At 40.3% G+C, this 22,781-nt stretch overlaps 1 protein-coding gene across 2 annotated transcripts in view; it reads right to left on the minus strand.

Moving 5' to 3' along the window:
• LOC148357490 (tripartite motif-containing protein 3-like) overlaps window positions 1-22,781 on the minus strand; it is a 59,846-nt gene that overhangs the window by 19,022 nt on the left and 18,043 nt on the right. For both annotated transcript variants that reach the window (XM_088345257.1, XM_088345258.1), the window contains exons 3-9: window positions 20,901-21,141; window positions 19,365-19,516; window positions 13,960-14,140; window positions 11,886-12,086; window positions 9,535-10,069; window positions 7,634-7,737; window positions 6,227-6,394 (exon numbers count right to left, since the gene is read on the minus strand). In XM_088345257.1, coding sequence (XP_088201383.1) covers window positions 6,227-6,394; window positions 7,634-7,737; window positions 9,535-10,069; window positions 11,886-12,086; window positions 13,960-14,140; window positions 19,365-19,516; window positions 20,901-21,141 — 1,582 coding nt within the window. The remainder of the gene's footprint in view (window positions 1-6,226; window positions 6,395-7,633; window positions 7,738-9,534; window positions 10,070-11,885; window positions 12,087-13,959; window positions 14,141-19,364; window positions 19,517-20,900; window positions 21,142-22,781) is intronic.

Raw genomic sequence — 22,781 nt, forward strand, 5'->3', positions numbered from 1 at the left:
TACCTACACCCAAATCTAGCTGTAACCCTAGCCCCAGCCCAATTTTATAACCCTAAATTCAGTTTAACAGCCTAAACCTTAGATTCTAAGACTAGCATCAATCCTATTTTGGAACCATAAAATAAGGTTAAAACCCGTATTTGAAGCCTAAACCCAAGCCAAACACCTAACCTAAAAAACATGGCAACAATTTCAAGCATTCGCAAGTACTTCACCTAAAATTCAAGCACTTTTCAAACCTTGAAAACACAACATTTACTTAAACCTGCGACCTCTCGGTCCCAGGGCAAGCGCTCTACCTATAAAATGAGTTTATTAAGACATATTATTGAGAACGTCACTAACACTGGATGCGACCCAATGTAATATTCATGATCACAACTAGTTGTACACAAGTAGGCGTTATGTAGCGTACAATAGTACGTTTATTCGAGGAATCAACTCCTCGACCTGAAGAATTCTCGAGCCGGCGCGGTCACCCTTTTACCTAACGAGGTGAGGCGACCCTAACGGGGGTGCAGAGCCGGTGCTAAGGTAAAGGCTAAGCGGCTAGCGGCGAAGTGGCGATATAAGCCCTCGGTACCGTCCATAATCATGGGGAATGTCAACTCCCTACCAAATAAGATCGACGAACTGGCTGTGCTTGTGAAAGACATCAAAGCATACAGGGAGTGCAGCTTGCTTTGCTTTACGGAAACGTGGCTCACGTCTAGCATCCCGGACGCTAACGTCGCGCTAACCGGCTTCTGCGCTGTTCGGGCTGACAGAGGCACAAAAGTCAGTGGGAAGCGCAAAGGAGGGGGACTGGCTATCTACGTGAACACAAGGTGGTGTAACCCCGGGCATGTAAAAACAAAGCTTTCTATCTGCTGCCGTGATGTCAAACTTTTGGCCGTAAGTCTGCGTCCCTATTACATGCCCAGAGAGTTCAGACACGCCATTGCTGTTATTGTTTACATCCCACCGCGCGCTGATGCGGAAGTAGCGTGTGACGTCATCCACTCCGCGGTGGCAAAGCTACAAACACAACACCCGGAGGCTGCAATGTTAATCTGTGGGGACTTCAACCACGTGACTCTTGATAAGACACTGCCCTCTTTCGTCCAGTATGTGGACTGCAAGACCAGGGGAAATAGGACTATTGACCTTCTGTATGCAAACATCAAAAATGCATACAGTGCAAAACCACTGCCTGTCCTTGGAAAAGGAGACCACAACCTCATTCTGCTTAAACCACAGTACAAACCAAAAGTGAGGAGGCTACCAACAACCACACGCTCTTTTAGAAAATGGTCCACCGAGGCAGAGCAGGCTCTGAGAGACTGCTTTGGACGTACGGACTGGGATGTCCTGCTAGGGTCTAGCAGTGGGGACATTGAGGAGATGGCAAACTGCACTACTGACTACATTAACTTCTGCATGGACAATGTTGTTCCTATAAAGACTGTACGCTGCTAGTCCAACAACAAGCCCTGGATCACGAGCGACATCAAGTGCCTTCTGAACCAAAAGAAGAGGGCCTTTAAAAATGGTGATCAGCAGGAGCTAAAACGAGTACAGAAGGAGCTCAGAGTCCAGCTCCGGAAAGGGAAGGAGCAGTACAGGAGGAAGTTGGAGAAAAAGCTGCAGAACATGAAGGAGGTGTGGGAAGGGATGAAAACAATTACTGGCTGCAGCACTGAGCAGGGTGTGGCTGTGGATGTAGATGTGGGGCGAGTCAACCAGTTGAACAACTTTTCAACAGGTTTGACCACTCCGCCTCATCCTCACCCATGAGTACTGCAGCTGTCCTTCCCCTCCCCCTATGGACACTAGCATGGAAGACATCCCCCCACTAAAAATAACTGCAGCCCAGGTGTGTGGAGAGCTGAGGAGGCTGAGAACCAGCAAGGCAGCTGGTCAAGATGGAGTATCCCCCCCGACTGCTGAAAGCCTGTGCGTCTGAGCTGGGAGACCCTCTACAGCACATCTTCAACCTGAGCCTTGAACAGGGGAGGGTCCCTCAGCTGTGGAAAACATCCTGCATCATCCCAGTCCCAAAGAAATCAAGACCTGAGTAACTCAACGACTTCAGACCGGTCGCCCCGACATCACATGTGATGAAAACCATGGAGCGGTTGCTGCTGCACCACCTGAGGCTACAGATCCGTCACGCCATCGACCCTCTGCAATTTGCCTACCAGGAGAAGGTGGGAGTGGAGGATGCTATAGTATACATGTTACACCGATCCCTCTCTCACCTGGATAGGGCTAAGGGGGCTGTGAGGATTACATTTTTGGACTTCTCCAGTGCCTTCAATACCATACAGCCTCTGCTACTGAGTAGGAAACTGACAGAGATGGGAGTTAGCTCACACCTTGTAGAATGGATTACGGACTACCTGACAGGCAGACCCCAGTATGTGAAACAGGGGGGGCTGTACATCGGACACTGTGGTTAGCAACACAGGATCTCAGCAGGGGACCGTGCTCTCTCCGTTCCTATTTACTCTGTATACATCGGACTTTAAGTACAACTCTGAGTCCTGCCATGTGCAAAAGTTTGCCGACGACACTGCGATTGTGGGATGTATCAGAAATGGGCAGGAGGAGGAGTACAGGAAATTGATTCAGGACTTTGTCCGATGGAGCGACGCAAACCACCTGCACCTGAACACCACCAAGACCAGGGAGATGGTGGTGGACTTCAGGAGAACCAGAACTCACCCGGTTCCTGTAACCATCAAAGGAGAATGTGTAGAATTTGTCCAGACCTACAAATACCTGGGTGTGCAGCTGGACAACAAACTGGACTGGACTGCCAACACAGAAGCTCTATGTAAGAAAGGGCAAAGCCGACTTTACTTCCTCAGAAGGCTGGCCTCCTTCAAAATCTGCAAAAAGCTCCTGAAAATATTCTATGAGACAGTTGTGGCAAGCGCCCTCTTCTATGCGGCAGCGTGTTGGGGAGGCAGCGTCAAGAAGAAGGATGCCTCTCGTCTCAATAAACTGGCTAGGAAAGCGAGCTCTGTTGTGGGCAAAGAGCTGGACAGCCTAACAACAGTAGCTGAGAGACGGGCACTGGAAAAGCTGCGGTCAATCATGGACAATCCATCGCATCCACGACACAGCATTATCTCCAGACTGAAGAGCAGTTTCAGCGACAGACTGCTGTCACTGTCTTGTACTACGGACAGACAGAAGAGATCTTTTCTTCCTCATGCCATGAGGCTCTTTAACTCTACCCGGCAGAGTAAAAGCCCACATTAAACCACACCACCTACATTGCATATTACCGAATTTTTTTGCAATATGTATTCTGTGTAGCACTATTTAGATATTCTATATAACACGCTACAGTGGGCATTTGCACGTCACACTGGGTATTTGTATATTGTATTCTTTTTGCTTTATTATTGTATTGTTCTCAGCTCAGGGATGCTGCTGGAAATGTGAATTTCCCTTCGGGGATGAATAAAGTATCTATCTATCTATCTATCTAATTGCCCTATTGTAATGCATGTTTATAGTGTGCTACAGTAATTTATTACTAAAGTAAAATAAAAATATATATTTCTTTGTTAAATATTATAATATGAGTTTCACAATAGAAATGATACTATCTGTAGTAAATCTTTTTTTCTTATTTTAGATTGTTCCAAAGCTTTGGAGCAGCGCGACTGAAGGCTCTGGCTCCCATGGTGCTCTGGTGGGCAGGGGGCACTGACAGTCTGAGGGAGGACGAGGATCTGAGGGAGCGAGTGGGGACGTGCACCTGGAGAAGGTCGGACAGGTAAGGAGGGGCCAGGTTGTGAATGGCCATATATGTATATAGGATCAGTTTGTAGCTGATGCGATGTTGAACAGGAAGCCAGTGTAGCTGTTGGAAAACGGGGGTGATGTGCTGCCGTGCACCTGGAGAAGGTCGGACAGGTAAGGAGGGGCCAGGTTGTGAATGGCCATATATGTATATAGGATCAGTTTGTAGCTGATGCGATGTTGAACAGGAAGCCAGTGTAGCTGTTGGAGAACGGGGGTGATGTGCTGCTGGGAAGATGTTTTTGTGATGATGCGAGCAGAGGCGTTTTGAACCAGCTGAATTTTATGGAGGGACTTTTGAGGAAGGCCGAAGAGGAGAGCATTGCAGTAGTCAAGGCGGGATGTGACAAGACTGTGGACGAGAATAGCAGTGGTGCGGGGGGTGAGGGAAGGGCGGAGTCTGGTAATATTGCGGAGGTGGAAATAAGCAGTGCGGGTAATGGTGTTGATATGTGAGTGGAAGGTAAGCATGCTGTCCAAGATGACACCCAGACTCTTGACCTTGGGGGAGGGGGACACTAAGGAGCTGTCGATGTTGAGAAAGAAATTGTTTACTTTGGATAAAGTGGATTTGGTGCCAAGAAGGAGGAATTCTGTTTTATTGGCATTTAATTTAAGAAAGTTTGTTGTGAACCATGTTTTGAGTTCGGAAAGGCAAGAGGTGAGGGAGGGAGGAGGGAGTATGGAGTTTGGTTAGCAGGAGAGGTAGAGTTAGGGTGAGAGATTGTGTCGAAGGCGGCGCTCAAGTCTAGGAGGATGAGGATGGAGACCAAACCGGAGTCATATGCTATGAGTAGATCATTTACAATACGGATTAGGGCAGTCTCTGTGCCGTGGCGGGGGCAGAAACCAGACTGAAAGGGTTCATAGAGAGAGTGGAGGGACAGGTGGGAGTGGAGTTGAGCAGCAACAGTTTTTTCAAGGAATTTCGAAATAAATGGAAGGTTGGAGATGGGGCGCAGGTTGTCAAAGTTGTTGGGGTCAGCACCATGTTTTTTCAGTGTAGGGGTAACAGCAGCGGTTTTGAAAAGTGATGGGACAATACCAGAAGAGAGTGAGGAGTGGATAATGGCAGATATGAGAGGAAGCAGGGAAGGGAGGCAGGATTTAACAAGGGATGAAGGGAGGGGATCGAGCTGGCAAGTGGTGGGCTTGGATTTGAGTATGAGGTTGGATAATTCAGCAGTCGTGGGTGGAGCAAAACTGGAGAAGAAGTGACAAGGAGAAGGAAATTCAGATGGGGAGGGAGCAGACAGGTTTTGATGGAGTTGGTGATGAATCTTAAGAATTTTGTGATTGAAGTACTCCATTATGGAGTTGCAGGTTGTTGTGGAGTACAGGTGGAGGGGGGGAGAATTTGGTGGCTGGAGGATTTTGTTCATGACAGAGAAGAGAGTTCTTGAATTTCCTTCGTTGGAAAGGATGAGGCCGGAGTTGTAGCTGGATTTGGTTTGTGCAATTTGGTCCTTGTATTTAGCAGTATGGGTAATGTACATGTCCTTGTGGATGGTGAGGCCGGTTTTCCTATAGAGTCGCTCGAGTTGGCGGTTCTTTGATTTCATTGACCTAAGAGCGGGTGAATACATATGTAGGATATTTGATAAATATATAGGATATTAATAAATATATTACATATCTTACAGTATTATTTAAATGAAAAAATCTGGTGTGAATCATGTGTTTTGCAGATCCACAAATATGTCTGTGATTTACGAATTCTATTTTTATCCTTGTGTGCGCATTTATCAAGAAATAGGACTTTTAGATCATGAGTAAATGGCAATATATTTTTTTATCTTAACAATATGTGTGTAAATATTTTAGGACAAATTTCTACCCATATAAGTGTTGGGTAAAAATGAGTAATATGTAACTTTGACTTTCAGTTAAAGGAAGTTCTTCTTGTTACAATCTACCACTGGGAAATGCTACTTAATTTTTTTACATGGCCCATAATAGATGTCCATCATTGATACACGATTTTTGCACTAATACACATTTCATTATTTCATAGTGTCCTGTTTAAGTGTGTAATTTAGCAAACAGTCGGCAAAAAAAGTTCATATAAGTGGTTTGAGCTGACCCTACCTTTGTGAAGAGTTAGATCTATTTTTTGCATAGTTTGCAGCATGCTGCGCTAGGATTTTTTCTAAGTTTAAATCAATGTTTGTATTTATTATTTTCAAGCCGTCATTTAGTAAATTTGTGATGCAACTGTTCTCTTGAGAGCAACCTGTAGGTCGCAATGACGCTTCACATAACAACATCATAGTCATACTGTCGAGAAACATGACGGAAATTTTAAGCATTTCCAAGCGCTTCACCGAAAATTCCAGCACTTTACAAACCTTGAAAACACAAAATTAAAATTCAATTATTTTCAAGGATTTCAAGCACCCATATGACCCTTGAAACCTGTTGGTCTGACCTTGAACTTTCCATCAGAGGAGAAGATGCTGATCCATCGGTTGTCATAGTCAGCCACTATGATGTCGCCGTTCATGTCCACAGTCACCCCTGTGGGCCGCTGCAGCTGGCCCGGGGACCGACCTCGGACGCCGAACCTCATCTTGAACTGTCCGTCGTTGGAGAAAACCTGACGGAGGCGCACCGTGTTATTTTGGAGCTACAGTGGGACCTCGCTACTTCGCGGTTCGACGTTCGCGGCTTCAGAGCTTTGCGGTCTGTAATGGTTATAAAAAAGTTTTTTTTTTTAATTAAATTTTTTTTTTTGGAAGGGGCGTCGCTGCTTCGCAGATTTTCACTTTTTGCGGGTTTTTTCGGCGGAACGTCAGCGGATGCGGGATAAGGCGGCCGGCTGAATGGGACGGGGGGGGGAGGAGTCGGCGGAGGTCACTCCCGGGCTGCGCAACGGAGCGAGTTCGGCGGGCGCGGCGTCACCCTAATAAGGATAAGCAATTTTTGTTTTTTTTGAAGGGGTGTCGCTACTTCGCAGATTTTCACTTTTAGCGGGTGGTTTTGGCGCCATTAACCGGGTCTAAAAAATAATATTTAATAATATTCTTTTTTCTTTTTGAAGGGTCGTCGCTACTTCGCAGATTTTCACTTTTTGCGGGTGGTTTTGTTCCCCTGACTTAAGTCCAGTTACGGCCCATGATCGAATTTTTACTGGCCCGTGGCCTCTATCATATAATTAATATGTGGCCTGTCAGAAATGTTGACTGCAGCCTCAAATAAATGTGTACTAAAACAAAAAATAACAACACCACCATTTCACCCGATGATGGCAGTAACCTTTCGGCCAACTTGCCCTTGGCTTTCTGTAAGAATTTTAGCCCACCCCATTTCCGATATGGCGACTGCAAATAAAAAAAAAGGAAAGTTGACTATGAGGGCCGCCGCTTACAGTGGAAATTAGAGTATTCTTTCACCGAAATCCCAAATACCTGTGTCTGCCTAATTTGACAAGAGACTGTACCCATTTTCGAAAAATAAAATTAAGAGGCACTGACTATGTTAGGCTAACTACAAACGCTGTTAAAACGGAAGCAACTTGAATAAAAGATGAATAAAATAAATATAGTTTTCCCAAACACACTTTTTTTTTCAATTTCATAATGGTCTGTGATTTTGTTGGAAAAAAAAGTGCCATTTGCAATAAATATTTTCATTTTCTTATTTCTGACCGTAGGGTCTCGTGGTTTGTTTATAGTGTCTAATTAGCTTCTCATGCATGTTTTGGGTGTTAGTGTTTATGTTTCAAAGAATGCCAGCCTGAATAGTCGGCCCTAACATATTTTCAGCTTACCAAATCTCGCCCGCTTTCTTAAAAGTTTGGACACTGCGGTTTTATGTGTTTTCCAATTTTTCTAACCTGTATGCACTGATTGTTGCTATCGGCAACCACGATGCGACCGTTGCTGGAGGTGGAGATGCCCTGAAGGTTGGTAAATTCTCCTTTGTCACGTCCTCTCGTTCCTGCAAGAACATTACTTTGATTCATATTCACTTGATTACCACCATTTTGTTCCAATGAAAAAAAAGTACAAATAAATTAAAAAGCACCCCGAACAAAAAACCGTTGACTAATTTAAAATACGGTTTTCCCTTAAAATCAAACTGTTTTCTATGTGCATCTTTTTTGTCAGGCGTACAACTTACAAAACGTCTCCGCCCAGGTAGCCGACAACTTTTTAAGGAGAAAAAAAAATCTTTCGTCTTTATTTTTTTATTTTTCAAATCAAATGTTTGCCTTATTCCGATTTCGAATTCTTCGTTCGGTTTTGAAATTTCGGTTCGTTTGGCAATTTGCATACTCGGCAGCCAATCAGAAGCCTACATTGAGTAACGTGCTTCCGAACTTTCCCGAGCGTTATAATAAGGTCAAGCATTTGCATAGAATTTTCCAAAGTAGACACACAGAGAACACAAGAAAAATGGATAAGTGGTTAGGAATTAAGCCAAAACTTCAGACCCAGAAGAAAGATTCAAAAGAGGAGGTCATCAAGGAAAGAGGAGTTCACGTGGCTTGTGGCAGCCGATGCAACGCAAACTTTGCATGAATGAAGATGAGTAAATACAGGTACATACTGATGGCAGATGGAAAACACTGATGTCATATACAGTACATGCAATGAATGTTATGAGTACATTTATCATAAACTTAATTTTAAAGTGTTGTTCTGTTTTATATTTTGATTATCAATCCTTAATACTTTGCAAAAATTTTTTTTTTTTTTTCGCGATTAGTTGTCTTATTGTGTTTCAAGTTGGGAAAAATTGGGCGGGCAACTTTATGGCTTGGCAGGTAACTTTTCAGAGTTGTCTGCCCTGGTGTCCTGTAACTTTTTGTCATGAGTTTCAGACACTGCTGTGTCTTATCTTTCAGTCGGTTAGTCAGCAATAAGGATCGACCGATATGGTTTTTCAGGGCTGATACAGTTTCTTAATAATGAGAGGAGGCCGATAAACGATATTTGGAGCTGATATTAATTTATTAATCTTTCACTTTAATAAAAAACGAAGGAAATACAATTAGGCTAAGCAGCAACTCATATAAAGGTACATAAAAATTTAAATAGCTCTCTGATTTTTTTACAATAAAAAAATGTCATTACAACCAACATGACTTAAATTAACATAAAACAAAAAGTGCACTGAAATTTTATCTGAGCTTGCGAATTGAAAAGAGTGGGCACTCTTGTTTTAGAGCCAGATTGACAAACTGATCTAATGATAACAGCTAAAATATAAGTATCCACACTTTTTACGCTATCTCTTAATCTCACACACCTCTTTTACTACCAAAGACTTTTTCAAATCTTAATATTATCTTGATTTGTAGGTATGTCGGGACTCAAGAATTAGCAGAGCTGCTGCTGTTTACTTCACTTTAATGTTATTCTTCATGTTTAGGTGGCTCCAACTCCCGCCACTTATAAAATCAGAAGGTGCGGAGTGAATAGCGTCCGTGACCGAGGGAGTAAAGAGAGGGAGAGAGAGGGTCAGCTGCATCTGAGCCTAAATAATAGACTTGTCAAATAAATAAAATGCAGATAGCGACACCCGTCTAATTCCGAAATATCAGTGCTGATAATTGCCCCACCTGATAATCGGTCCATCTCTAGTTGGCAGGTTCGCTTTAATGTTAAAAAAAAAAAAAAAAAAAAAAAGAGCGGCACTAGTTTGCGGATTTACACTTTTCGCGATTGGTTCAGGAGCCCATGAATCCCAAAAACCGAGTTATCTCTGTATTTCCTGAATAATACTACTGACCGACTCTGTAGATGAGCTCGTCTTCAATCGGGTTTTCCTTCTTCTTGGTGGTGCTGTACATGCTGGAGGGTCGCCTGACGGCCTTCTGGCGCACGTGCCCGCCGGTACCCCCCGCACCGGGCGACTTAACTCTCCGCTTGACGTCGTCGGGCGACTGCAGCACGTCGGATGGCTTGACGGCACGCAGGCGGAAGGGGCTTCCCCGAACGGGTTGCCCGTAAAGCAGCAGAGAGAAGGCGAACTCGCCCTCGGAGCGCAACGTGTAGCCCACCTCGTAGGTGCCGTTCTTGTTGTCGGATACCTCCGCTTCCACCGTCACCCCTTCGCCAGACACAAGACAGGCGCGCAGGGCGGCGTTGCCTGTCCGCACCAGTTGCCCGTCTTTGTCTTTGGTGGTGACAGTAACGGAGGTGTGCTGGCCTACCAGTGCGTGGCGGAGACCCTCGCCTGTGGCTACACTAGTGTGGCCTACGGCACCCGTGGTGATGAGGACACCCAAATTCTGGATGGAGCGGCGCAGGCCATCTGTCTCTACCTGCAGGCATGAAAATGGATCAGGGATTGAAAAGGTGGGAAGTGTGTGGAAGATATATCAGGGTTTGTACACCTATTTGTTGAGCAAATTCAAGCACTTTTTAAGGACTTTTAAAGCCAACTTTTCAATTTTTCCAGTACCCTTAAAAGAAGAAATCTGATGTGAATCATTTATCTTGCAGAGCCACAAATATATTTGCGATGTCTTTATGTATGTGATTTTTAATCTTGCCGGTGGATTTATCAAGATATTATTTTTAAATATTATTAATTGGCGAATATATTTGTATTTGAGACAAATTTCTCCCCGTGTAGGTGTTTGGGAAAACGACGAATATAGATTTTCAGTGGCATGACATTCTTCCCATTACAATTTACCACTGGGAAACGCTACTTTCGATTTTTACATGCCCCACAACAACTGTCCATAAATGACACGCAATCCTTGCACTAATGCACATTTCAAAGTGTCCCGTTCACGTGTAACATGCAACTGTGCCGTAAGGGGCGATGATGCTTCATAGGACAATGCCGTACAAACTAATACCAGCTGATGTTAATCACAAGGTAAGAAGAAATGAAATGGCAAAGCCAATTGACCAGATACCAGTGTCTGCATCATTTTTTAGCAGACTTGTTGAGCCCAATTTCAAGCATTTATAAGCACCACACACAAAATTCGAACACTTTTCAAACGTGAAAAACATTAAAATTCAAGCATTTTCAAGGATTTCAAGCACCCTTATGAACCCTGAAATATGTTCATGTACGCTGTTATTACAACGAGGGCTGCAACGATTACTCAATGTTTTCGACAAAAATCAAGAATAGAAATACAGTAATTCCTCGTTTTTCGCGGAGGGTTGCGTTACGAAGACAATAGTCAAAACATGCAAAATAAAAACCTTTATTTGTATATTTATATACTACTTAATAACAAATAAAATTTACAGGCTTAAGTATCAAGTGACTAAAATACAGTCGCTATCTTGCTGCTAGTACATACTTTGTGGTAATCTGAGCTGCTCCTGTCTATGATATAAGATTGAACATGAATTCTGCAGTTCTGCTTCATCAATGCAACCGCTGCTTGGCTAAGCAGGGTTTGTATACCTTTTTCTAGGCCAAATTCCAGCACTTTCCAGCACTTTTAAGGCAGGTTTTTCAATTTTCCCAGTACCTTCAAAGGAAAAAAAAATCCAGCGCCAATAAAAAATAACCTATTTTTTGATAACTAAAATAAAGTCGCTATTATGCTACTAGCACGTACTATGTGCTATTTTGAGGTGTTACTATCTATAATATTTTTGGGCTGCTATAAACTGACATGAATTCTGCCAATCTGCTTCAATAATGCAGGCACAGCTTGGCTACGTCGCACTTGTTTACAGACACTGAAAGGTCTCTATAAGTGTTGGGCAATAATGGAGTTCAATATGGAAGACAAAAAAAGAAAGTAAGTACTTTAAGTATAAAAGCAGAAAAACAAGCAAATTTGGACTCATTTTAATGATATTGATTTCTCAGAAGAAGAGCACATTCAATCTTTTAATCTTGGAGACTGCTGAACTTATTTTAATATATTTTTTGCGTGAAAAAAATTTGTGTCTGAATTAGTTAATATAGAATAGTAAATAGTTATTTATTTTTGCAGGTAATCATTTGTTTCAAAATAGCAAATATTTTTAATTTATATTTTATTGTTTTGCATTTCCAGCCCTCAAAACATTTTCGTCTAGGATTTACACAATTCCCGTAGGTCACCCTGACTTCAAAACTGCAAACTTAGCCATAAGGTAAGATTTTCATGTCTGTACCTGGCACTCCAGGTGGCCGTTCTCGTGCGGGCACTCAGGGAAGGATTGACGCGCCAGGGCACTAACCCGCTCGCCCATCTGCTTTTGGACCAGAAGGACCTCTGCGGCACTACCATGGCTCAGGGCCTGCTCGGTAAAATCACAGCTGCTTTGGATGTTCTCTCTGCCCTGCAGAAGGGATGTCAGCTGGGCTTGGAGCACCTGAAAAAAAGGCAAAACCTTGAGATGTGGGAATTCCCATTTGGGCCCATTTTTTGGGGGGCTTTTTAGCTTAACATTAAGTGCGCCACGACAATGCTGGGACCGCCGCACCTTAATGCTGAGGTCAGGCCCTTCTCCATAGAGCAGAATGACGCTTAACCTCGAAAAACAACAGGGACCCAAGGATGAAAGTGCTGTATCTGGAACAGGAGGCTTCTCATACTCTCTACTCTACTCTCTACTGATAATCATCCTACCCAAGAAAATGGCCTGGAGAGGGATGGCCATCGCACGGCCGAGGCAGTTAAGGGATCAGTGAAAAGTGAACCATTAGAAAGCCTACATTGTAATTTGCAATTAGTAGCTTTGTTTGCATTGACTGACCTTTTTATTTTCTGATTTTGGATACAGAGTTCCCAGAGCTTAAAACAAGTTAAATTCAAGACCATTTTAACGCCTTTAAGGTTAAAATTTAAGACAAAGTCGACGCAAAATATACAGTTGAAACAAACAAAATAAACAACACAAATATTTCTTGCACACAAAACATCGTGCCTCGTACACATTACCTGTCACAGCTTTAAGCCATGGCAAAAACATTTGTCGGACAGCCAATTCTCATTAAATGTACTCTCCCATGGTCCAAAGTAAACATCTCTACCCAAAGTTGATATGTGTATTGTGGGTAGACGTAGCACGTGTTTGCTCTAAAAGGCCCAACTGAAACAACTGTTATGATCGTTCCGTTATGTTGCCACTAATGTACGTATATCTGGTGAATTATTATTAAAGAAGACAGATAAATGATAAATGTTTCTAAATGTTTAGTTCAAACAAATATAAATGCTATTAATGTATTTACAATTTTAAGACTTTCGTAAATTGGATTTCCATCCATCCATTATCAGCACCGCTTATCATCAGTCGGGTCATGGGGGTGCTGGAGCCCATCCCGGCTGTCCTCGGGCAGTGATTACGGGACACCCTGAACTGGTTGCCAGTCAGTCGCAGGGCACACAGAGGCTACCACTCACTCGCTCATTCACAGCTAGAGACAATTTGGACTGACCAGTTAACCTAATATGCATGTTTTTTTAAATGTGGGAGGAAACCGGAGTGCCCGGGGGAAACCCACGCAAGCACGGGGAGAACATGCAAACTCCACACAGAATGGTTGGTAGCTGGATTTGATCCTTTGACCTCAGAACTCTGCCGCAGACTCGCTAACCACTCGTAAATTAGATTGAAGATATTTTAGTGCCAATTAAGCCCTTACTTTTACAATAATGAATTCAATGATTTTTTAGACTTTTCAGGGATCAGTGGGAACTCTGGAATATGTCTTTTATTGATGACTCTTATATTTGGTAATTGCTAACTCACTTAAACTAATAGTTTGTCAAAAAGCGGACCATTAGGCCAAATGCCACTAGATTACTGATACTTACACCAATGTCCGGATATTTTTCGACATCCCTGTTAGTATTTACCGTTTTACGTAAGTCGAATGGTCTTAATTAGGGGAGCTTCTGTATGTCATTTTATCATTTTTTGCCTAATTAAAAAAAAAGAAACTTTTGAATCCCAACTGTTTTCAGGCTACTCGCTTAAACTGAGAATTGCTAGTCGCTAATGCTGGCACCCTTAGTGAAACTAGTCGCAATAGCACCTCTCAAGTCTCAACTCTTTACAACCTTCTCATGTCTTTTAAAGGTTACCTCTTGCCAATGACAGCCCCTACAAAAAAGCTAGCGGCATTTGCATTAGCAACGCCTGAGCTGCAGCTATTTTCAGCTTTCTCACATCAACTAAGAATTGCTAGTTGCCAATGTTAGCTCCCACCGCAATCATCTGTTAACATGATGAGCACAACCTTCTGCTTAGTGCTGCAGATGTTATCCACTTCCGCAACGAGGGCGCTTTTGCGCTGGCGGAAAGCTTTTTCTAGCTCGTCGAAGGTGGCGTCGATCTCCGACACAGCACCCTGTTTGCGCTCAGTCAGCTGCTTGGAGATTTCGGTCACCAGCTCGATGGCCGCCGTCAGCTGAGGAAGTCTGTGAACAAAAACAAAGCGTCACTGCTGTTACCGTCATATAGGAAACGATTATTAGAGGTGGTGTCCGTAACTTTAAAAGATATTACTTAGTGATGCCATCTTCTGACTATAATCATCAGTGCACTCTCTCTCAAACTCTTTTTGTTGCGTGTGACTGTATTAAACATGCTCCAACAAAATATTTTTTCATCTTTTGGGGGTTTGGGTTGGGATTTGGACTGTATTAGTAAAAGGTAGTTTTCCTAATTTCACTATTTTCATCCCAGAATTAAAGTAAACCGTGAGTACACGCATGAAAGCACTCTCCTCCGCCAATTCCCCCGCCTCCTTTCCTCCAGTGTAATGTGCGACGTGGCCGGAACACCGAGGGTAAAAGTAAGATAAAAAGCAGACAAGCGCTGTGAAAAAAAGTATATATATATATATAAATATATATATATATACTTTAATATCCGGGCAGCACGGCGGCGCAGTGGTTAGCGCGTGTGCGGCACAGTTCTGAGGTTCTTGGTGTGACTGAGCGAGTGAGTTGTCTGTCCCCGTGTGCCCTGCAATAGGCTGGCAACCAGTTCAGGGTGTCCCCTGCCCACTGCCCGATGACTGCTGGGATGGGCTCCGGCACCCCCGCGACCCTACTGAGGATAAACGGTGCAGCAGATGAGATGAGATGACTTTAATATCCATCCATCCATTATCCGCACCGCTTATCCTCAGTAGGGTCGCGGGGGTGCTGGGGCCCATTCCAGCTGTCCTCGGTCAGTGGGCAGGGGACACCCTGAACTGGTTGCCAGCCAGTAGAGGGCACCCAGGGACAATTTGGACCGGCCAATTAACCTGACATGCATGTTTTTGGAATGTGGGAGGAAACCGGAGTGCCCGGAGGAGACCCACACAAGCACGGGGAGAACATGCAAACTCCACACCGGAGGTTTGATCTCACGACCTCAGAACAGTGCCGCACACACACTAACCACTGCGCCGCCGTGCCGTCCGTATACAGTGCATCCGGAAAGTATTCACAGCGCTTTACTTTTTCCACATTTTGTTATGTTACAGCCTCATTCCAAATTGTATTAATTTAATCTCTTATCTCAAAATTCTACACAAAATACGCCAATATGACAATGTGAAGAAGTTTTTTTTATTACTTTTTTTTGAATTTATTAAAAATAGAAAACTAAGAAATCACATTTACATAAGTATTCACAGCCTTTGCCATGAAGCTCAAAATTGAGCTCAGGTGCATCTTTTTTCCACTGATCATCCTTGAGATCTTTCTACAGCTTAATTGGACTCCACCTGCCGTAAATTCAGTTGATTGGACATGATTTGCAAAGGCACACACCTGTCTATATAAGGTCCCACAGTTGAGTGTGCATGTCAGAGCACAAACACCAAGCATGAAGTCAAAAGAACTGTCTGTAGACCTGCGAGGCACAAATCTGGGGAAGGATACAGAAAAAATTCTGCTGCCTTGAAGGTCCCAATGAGCACAGTTGCCTCCATTATTCGTAAATGGAAGACATTTGGAACCACTAGGACTCTTCCTAGAGCTGGCCGGCCTTCTAAACTGAGCGATCGGGGAAGAAGGACCTTAGTCAGGGAGGTGACCAAGAACCCGATTGTCACTCTGTCAGAGCTCCAGCGTTCCTCTGTGGAGAGAGGAGAGCCTTCCAGAAGGACAACCATCTCTGCAGCAATCCACCAATCAGGCATGTATGGTAGAGTGGCCAGACGAAAGCCACTCCTTAGTAAAAGGAACATGGAAGCCCGTCTGGAATTTGCCAAAAAACACCTGAATGACTCTCAGACCATGAGAAACAAAATTCTCTGGTCTGATGAGACAAAGATTGAACTCTTTGGTGTGAATGCCAGGCACCATGTTTGGAGGAAACCAGGCACCGCTCATCACCAGGCCAATACCATCCCTACAGTGAAGCATGGTGGTGGCAGCATCATGCTGTGGGGATGTTTTCCAGCAGCAGGAACTGGCAGACTAGTCAGGACAGAAGGAAAAATGAATGCAGCAATATATAGAGATATCCTGGATGAAAACCTGCTCCAGAGCGCTCTTGACCTCAGGCTGGGGCGAAGGTTCATTTTTCAGCAGGACAACGACCCAAAGCACAGAGCCAAAATCTCAAAAGATTGGCTTCAGAACCACTCCGTGAATGTCCTGGAGTGGCCCAGCCAGAGTCCAGACTTGAATCCGATGGAACATCTCTGGAGAGATCTGAAAATGGCTGTGCACAAACGTCTCACATCAACCTGATTGAGCTTAAGATTTATTGCAAAGAAGAATGGGTAAAACTGCCTAAAGATAGGTGTGCTAAACTTGTGGGATCATATTCAAAAAGACTTGAGGCTGTATTTGCTGCCAAAAGTGGATCAACAAAGTATCAAGCAAAGGCTGTGAATACTTATGTAAATGTGATTTCTTAGTTTTCTATTTTTAATAAATTCAAAAAAATAAAAAAATAAAAAATTCACATTGTCATAATGGAGTATTTTGTGTAGAATTTTGAGATAAGAGATTAAATTAATACAATTTGGAATGAGGCTGTAACATAACAAAATGTGGAAAAAGTGAAGTGCTGTGAATACTTTCCGGATGCACTGTATATATATATATATATATATATATATATATATATATATATATATATATATATATATATATATATATATATATATATATATATATATATATATATATATATATATATATATATATATATATATATATATATATATATATATATATATATATACACATACATATATACATATATATACACATACATATACACATACATACATATATATATATATAAATGACTGATCTAGAGAAGATCTGTGTGGAGGAGTGGTACAAGATCCTCCTACAGAGTGTGCAAACCTGTTGAAAGACTACAGGAAACATTTACCTTTGTAAAAGCAAACAATGGCTACTGTACCAAATATAAACATTTATTTTCTTGGGTGTTCATACTTATTTGCAGCCATATCACACAAAGAAATCGTTAAAAAATCATGCCTTGTGATTTCTGGATTTTTCCTTTTAGTTTATCTCTCTCACAGTGGACTTGCACCTACGATAAAAACTACAGACACCTCCATGATTTCTAAGTGGGAGAAATAGCAAAATGACAGGGTGTTCAAATACTTATTTTCTTCACTATATATAGATCTCGATATATATATTTACATATTTGAAGAGCATTTAACATGATTTGTTCTATGTTACTTTGTCTATGTTTGTGCATATGCAACAAGTGAAAATGTGAAATGAAGAGGTGAAAAATAGTGCTTATTCATTTTCATTTGACTCATTCAATGTCAGAAGGTTTTTTTTTTTTTTTAAGTTTTTGGACTCAGGCAAAGTTAAGGGGAATTCATAGCGTTAATATGCCGCTTTTATTTCGAACTACACTCAAAGCTAGCGAATCATTTCCTAAATCAGTCAGGTGGTACACCCGCTTCATGGGGCTTCATATTCTACCATGTACATCATCAACATACGCATCGACTTGCTGTTCATGAACCACTCATCAACAATACTAGGCACACACCTCAGGGATTCAACTCGAGAAACACATCACTAGTTAAAGGGACAATGAGTAATATTCAGTGCCTCCTAGTGGTAAAAAAAAAACTTTCCTTCATCAGGAAAAAATCATTGATTTTAATATTAGGGGAAAATACAGGAACTATCATACCAATGTTGATTTTTATAAAAAACGTAGGGCGAGAAATTTGTATTTCTTTTACACAGTGGAATCAACACTAAGGTCGCTGCCATGTTTGTTTGGCATCCAGCTGCCACGCTGTGCTCTGTGCCACTGGCCCTCGGTCGCACCTGACAACACAGTGCCATCTAGTGGTCAAATATTACACACTGAGGCTTTAACACATACAAAAAAATAAATAATCTTTCAACTTTTTAAGGACAAATCAAACTAGGCCTGGGGGATAAAACAATAAGATAATTATCGTTAAGTAATCATTTTTGCCATGATAAATAATAAAAACTTTTAGTGAAAGTCCGTGTATTTAAACTGTAATTACATTACCCAAACATCGGAGAAAATGGGGGTGCAAGTGCATAAAAATTCAAGTTCCAGACACTCAGGAGACAAAGAAGGTAAAGGGGACTAGACAAACATTTTGTAGAGATGTCGATAAGTTAAGTCAAGTTAATTTGTATGGCCCTTAATCACAAGGAGTCACAATATCACCTGTAGGAATATACAGAATCAAAAGCAATTCAACCTCAAACAAGTGCTAATAGGCCAAGCATTAGGCCATCAAGTGTTGAGCTCAAACAGCAACAAACGCACATTACAACGTTTTTGAGTAGCGTGCCATTTCCGTTTGTCTATTTTGTTAACATTCTAAGACATTTTAAGACTTATTGTACATAAAAGCTTAAACATGTTAATTGGTGAGTGTAAATACAAGTTTGTGTATTCATGGTAATTTATTTTTGAGAGGTCTACCGCAGGTTATGTGCAATGTTTAGCATTTTGATAGCTCACCTTTTTAACTTTTAATTGGTTCAATGTTCCTCATACGTGTGAAATGATGTGTAGTAGTTTGTCACTATGTGTCTTTGTTCTGACATTAAAGATTGAATAAAGCAGCGTCAGATTTTGTCACCTTTACCTCAGGGGCAAAGATTGGATTTAAACAGGGTTCCTTCAGCTCAAGGCACGTTAAATTCAATTTTTTAATGCCTTTTGATATTAAATTTAAGACCAAATAGACAAAAAAATGAAACAAACAAAACCAAAAAACACCACATGAATTCAAGGCAATTTAAAACAAACTTATTTACTTATCTTGTTACATTTTGGTCGAGTTAAAAAAATTCCATCTGAAGAACATAGCACTCTCCAAGGTTTTGTACATGGATAACAAATAAAAAGGGTGTTTAAAAACGTACTCCCTGGATGTGGAAAATGATAAATATTAGAAAAACCTAGTGTTTACATTTTTACGACATTTTTAATGTCAATTAAGGCCGTATTTATAGAATAATGATTTAATTGATTTTTAAGAATGTTCAAGGATCCAGGGGAACCATGTTAAAATGTAAAAAAATAAATAAAGGTGTTATAATTATCACTGTCAACTGATAATACAATTTATATTATGATTACAAATTGTCATATCGCCCAGGCCTAACTTAATTACATACCCCACCTCTAATAGTTGCCTACCTATTGCGCACAGTGTCCAGTTGGTTCTTGAGGGCTGACTTGTGCTGCTCCAGCACGTCCCTCAGTGGTACTGTCACATGTTCCCTGTGCTCGCCTTCCGTGCATTCCAGGCACATGGCCGTCTCGCACGATTCGCAGTAGAACTCCATCACCTGCAGTGTTAAAGGCCTAGCACCTTCAGAAACCCTTTTGGATTCTTTAGGAAAAAAACTGCTGTTTACAGGGTTTGTATACGGGTTTCAAGACCCAATTTGGTCATGCACTTTTTGAAGACTTTCAAAACCAATTTTCCAGTTTCTCCAGTACCAATAAAGGAAAACTAAGAAAATATATGCGATTCATGTATGTAATTTTTAATCTTGCATGTGCAATTCAAAATATACTTGTTTTTGACATCTTTAAAGGCAATTTAAATTAAATAAATCAAATAAAACAGAACTGTAATTTTCGGACTATAAATCGCAGGTTTTTTTTCCATAGTTTGGCCAGGATGCGACTTGAACTCCAGGTGCGACTTATATGTGAAATTAATACATTATCATATCATTGAGTTTTTAACTTTTAGGAGCAGTATATCATTTCAAGTTTCATTTTCAAGAGGGAGCTCTAGGACTGTGTTGATAACTTAACATTGCCGGAAATGTATAAAGACAACTGAACAAAAATGGCACCGAAAAGAAAATTATATTCTGCAGATTAATCGCTGCAAATAGTGAAATTCGCAGCCGAAAACACTGATCAAGTAGCAGAAAGAAAGTTTGGAGTTAGCGAGTAGCGGAAATGACGAGGGATCGAACGTAAGCGACAAGAAAGAGGAAGTGGATCATTGTCTACCTCCCGGGTGACAGAGGATGAAGAATTAGTTGGATTTAGTAATTTATTCTAGAGTCATATTCTCATATGTTACGTCGTTACTGACATTACCAGGCATGGCAATCATGTTATGTATGTTCGTATACCGTACACTTAAGCAGCCTGTTCTTCTCTATTTTATTTAATTTATTTAATTTAAATTCCTTTGAAGGTGACATGTATGTTTTTGGTGTTGGATTTTATCAAATAATTTCCCCCAAAAATGCAACTTATACTCCATGTGCGACTCTTATGTTTTTTCTTTTTAAAATATGTGTTTTTTGGCTGGTGCAACATATACTATGGAGCGACTTATAGAAAAAAACGGTAATATGTAGCTTACAGTTTCAATGGCAGGAACTTTTTCTCATTACAATTTAACACTGGGAAACGCTAAAAGAATGTTAGAGAATTTATTGTTTATTTAAGTGAGAAAATGTGACACAAAATGTGATTTTTAATTTTAATGTATAAGTAAGGGTGAGTTTTACACAAATAAATACGGTATTTTTATTTGATTTCAATGAGAGGCACTTCTGTGACTAAATATATGTGAAATCGCAAAGCAATTGTTTTTAACCCTATAAGCGCCCAAAAAATAAATAGTTTCCTGAACATCTAAAAAAAGCTTTGATTCCTCAAATCTGCACGTACATGAAAAGCATTACACAAAATGTTGCTGACCTTGCCCTCATGGTTGGGGCATGAAAGCGGCTGGCAGGCAGCAGCAGCACCGGCTGTCTCAAGGACGTTGCAGGCTTCAGGTCGGCTGCACTCGGGGTCCCGCTGCAGAACCTCCATCAGGTTGGTGATGAAGAAGTTGTTCTGCAGGGCGGCCACACCCTTCTCGGGCAGGATGGATGTTTGTCGGCACACCGGACACGAAAGCGTCAGGGACTGCGGGGGGATGTAGTTCTGCAGGCATCTGCAAGGATACAGTACGAAATAAATATAATCATTACATTCAGTAAAAATATATACAGTAAATGAATATATGTTTTTTTTGCTGGAATAATACTTTATACTGACATTGTACAACATAATCTGATATGGCAAAGGAAAGATAATTTGTCTCATTTTAAACATTTATTATTCTAATTTGTAAATTTACATTCTAAGCTACTTTATTTAATAAAAAGCGTGTAAAACCAGTACAGGCTGGCAACCAGTTCACAGTGTCCCCTGACCACTACCCGAAGATAGCTGGGATTAGCACCAGCACCCCCGCAACCGTACTGAGGATAAACGTTGCAGATAATGGATGGATGGTGTTCATTATATGTGTATTTTTTCAAGTTTATAGCTTATTTTAAATAAATTACTAAAATTGTATTTTTAAATGTATGTGTATGTTTATTATTTTAGCAATTTTATTATTTAAAAAATAGGTTATGTATTTTTAAAATTTGTGATCATTTTAATTGATGTTCCGAAATAATTAATTATTAAACATTTAATATTAAAATTTACAGTATGTATTTATATGTTGTCTGTATATCATTATATAAAGATTTGTACATTATACATTTTTTAGTTTTTAATTAATTTATCTAAATATTCAATAATCAAACATTTGACATTTTTTTATAGCTACATTATTTATTAAAAAAGGTTAAACTTTATTTACATATGTAATTTATGTTTTTAATACATTAATTCATTTGAATATTTAACCTTTAAAAATGTATTTTTTAAATGTATTTATTCCATTAACAAGATAGAAATGTGTACATTATAGATGTTATGTAAAGTTTAAATTTTTTAAATGAATATTTAATCATCATCAAATTATGTATTTACAGTGGGACCTCGGTTATCATGGTTAATGGGGACCAAAACCACCCGCGATAAGTGAAAATCCGCGAAGTGGCGGCGCACCTTCAAAAATGCTTAAAAAAAAAAATTCTTTTTTTTTTTTTAAATATTTTATTCTATTATTATTATTTTTTAGACCTGCGAAGCCCTGAACCCGCGAACGTGGAACCACAAAGTAGCGACGCCCCTTCAAAAATGCTTAAAAAAATATATATGTATATATATATATATATATATATATATATTTTTTTTTTTAATAATTTTATTCTATTAATATTATTTTTTTAGACCTGCGAAGCTCTATACTCGCGAACGTGGAACCACAAAGTAGCGACGCCCCTTCAAAAATGCTTAAAAAAAAAAAAAAAAAACATATATATATATATATATATATATATATATATATATATATATATATATATATATATATATATTTATTTATTTTTAATTTTTTTTATTATTTCAATCTATTATTATTAATTTTTAGACCTGCGAAGCTCTGACCCCGCGAACGTGGAACCACAAAGTAGCGACGCCCCTTCAAAAATGCTTAAAAAAATATATATGTGTATATATATATATATATATATATATATATATATATATATATATATATATATATATATATATATATATATATATATATATATATATATATATATATATATATATATATATATATATATATATATATATATATATATATACATCTTTTTAAAATTATTTTATTCTATTATTATTATTTTTTAG

This window comes from Urocampus carinirostris, chromosome 10 (genome assembly GCF_059441175.1).
Source record: "Urocampus carinirostris isolate Australia breed hairy pipefish chromosome 10, RoL_Ucar_1.0, whole genome shotgun sequence".
NCBI classification, from domain to species: domain Eukaryota; kingdom Metazoa; phylum Chordata; class Actinopteri; order Syngnathiformes; family Syngnathidae; genus Urocampus; species Urocampus carinirostris.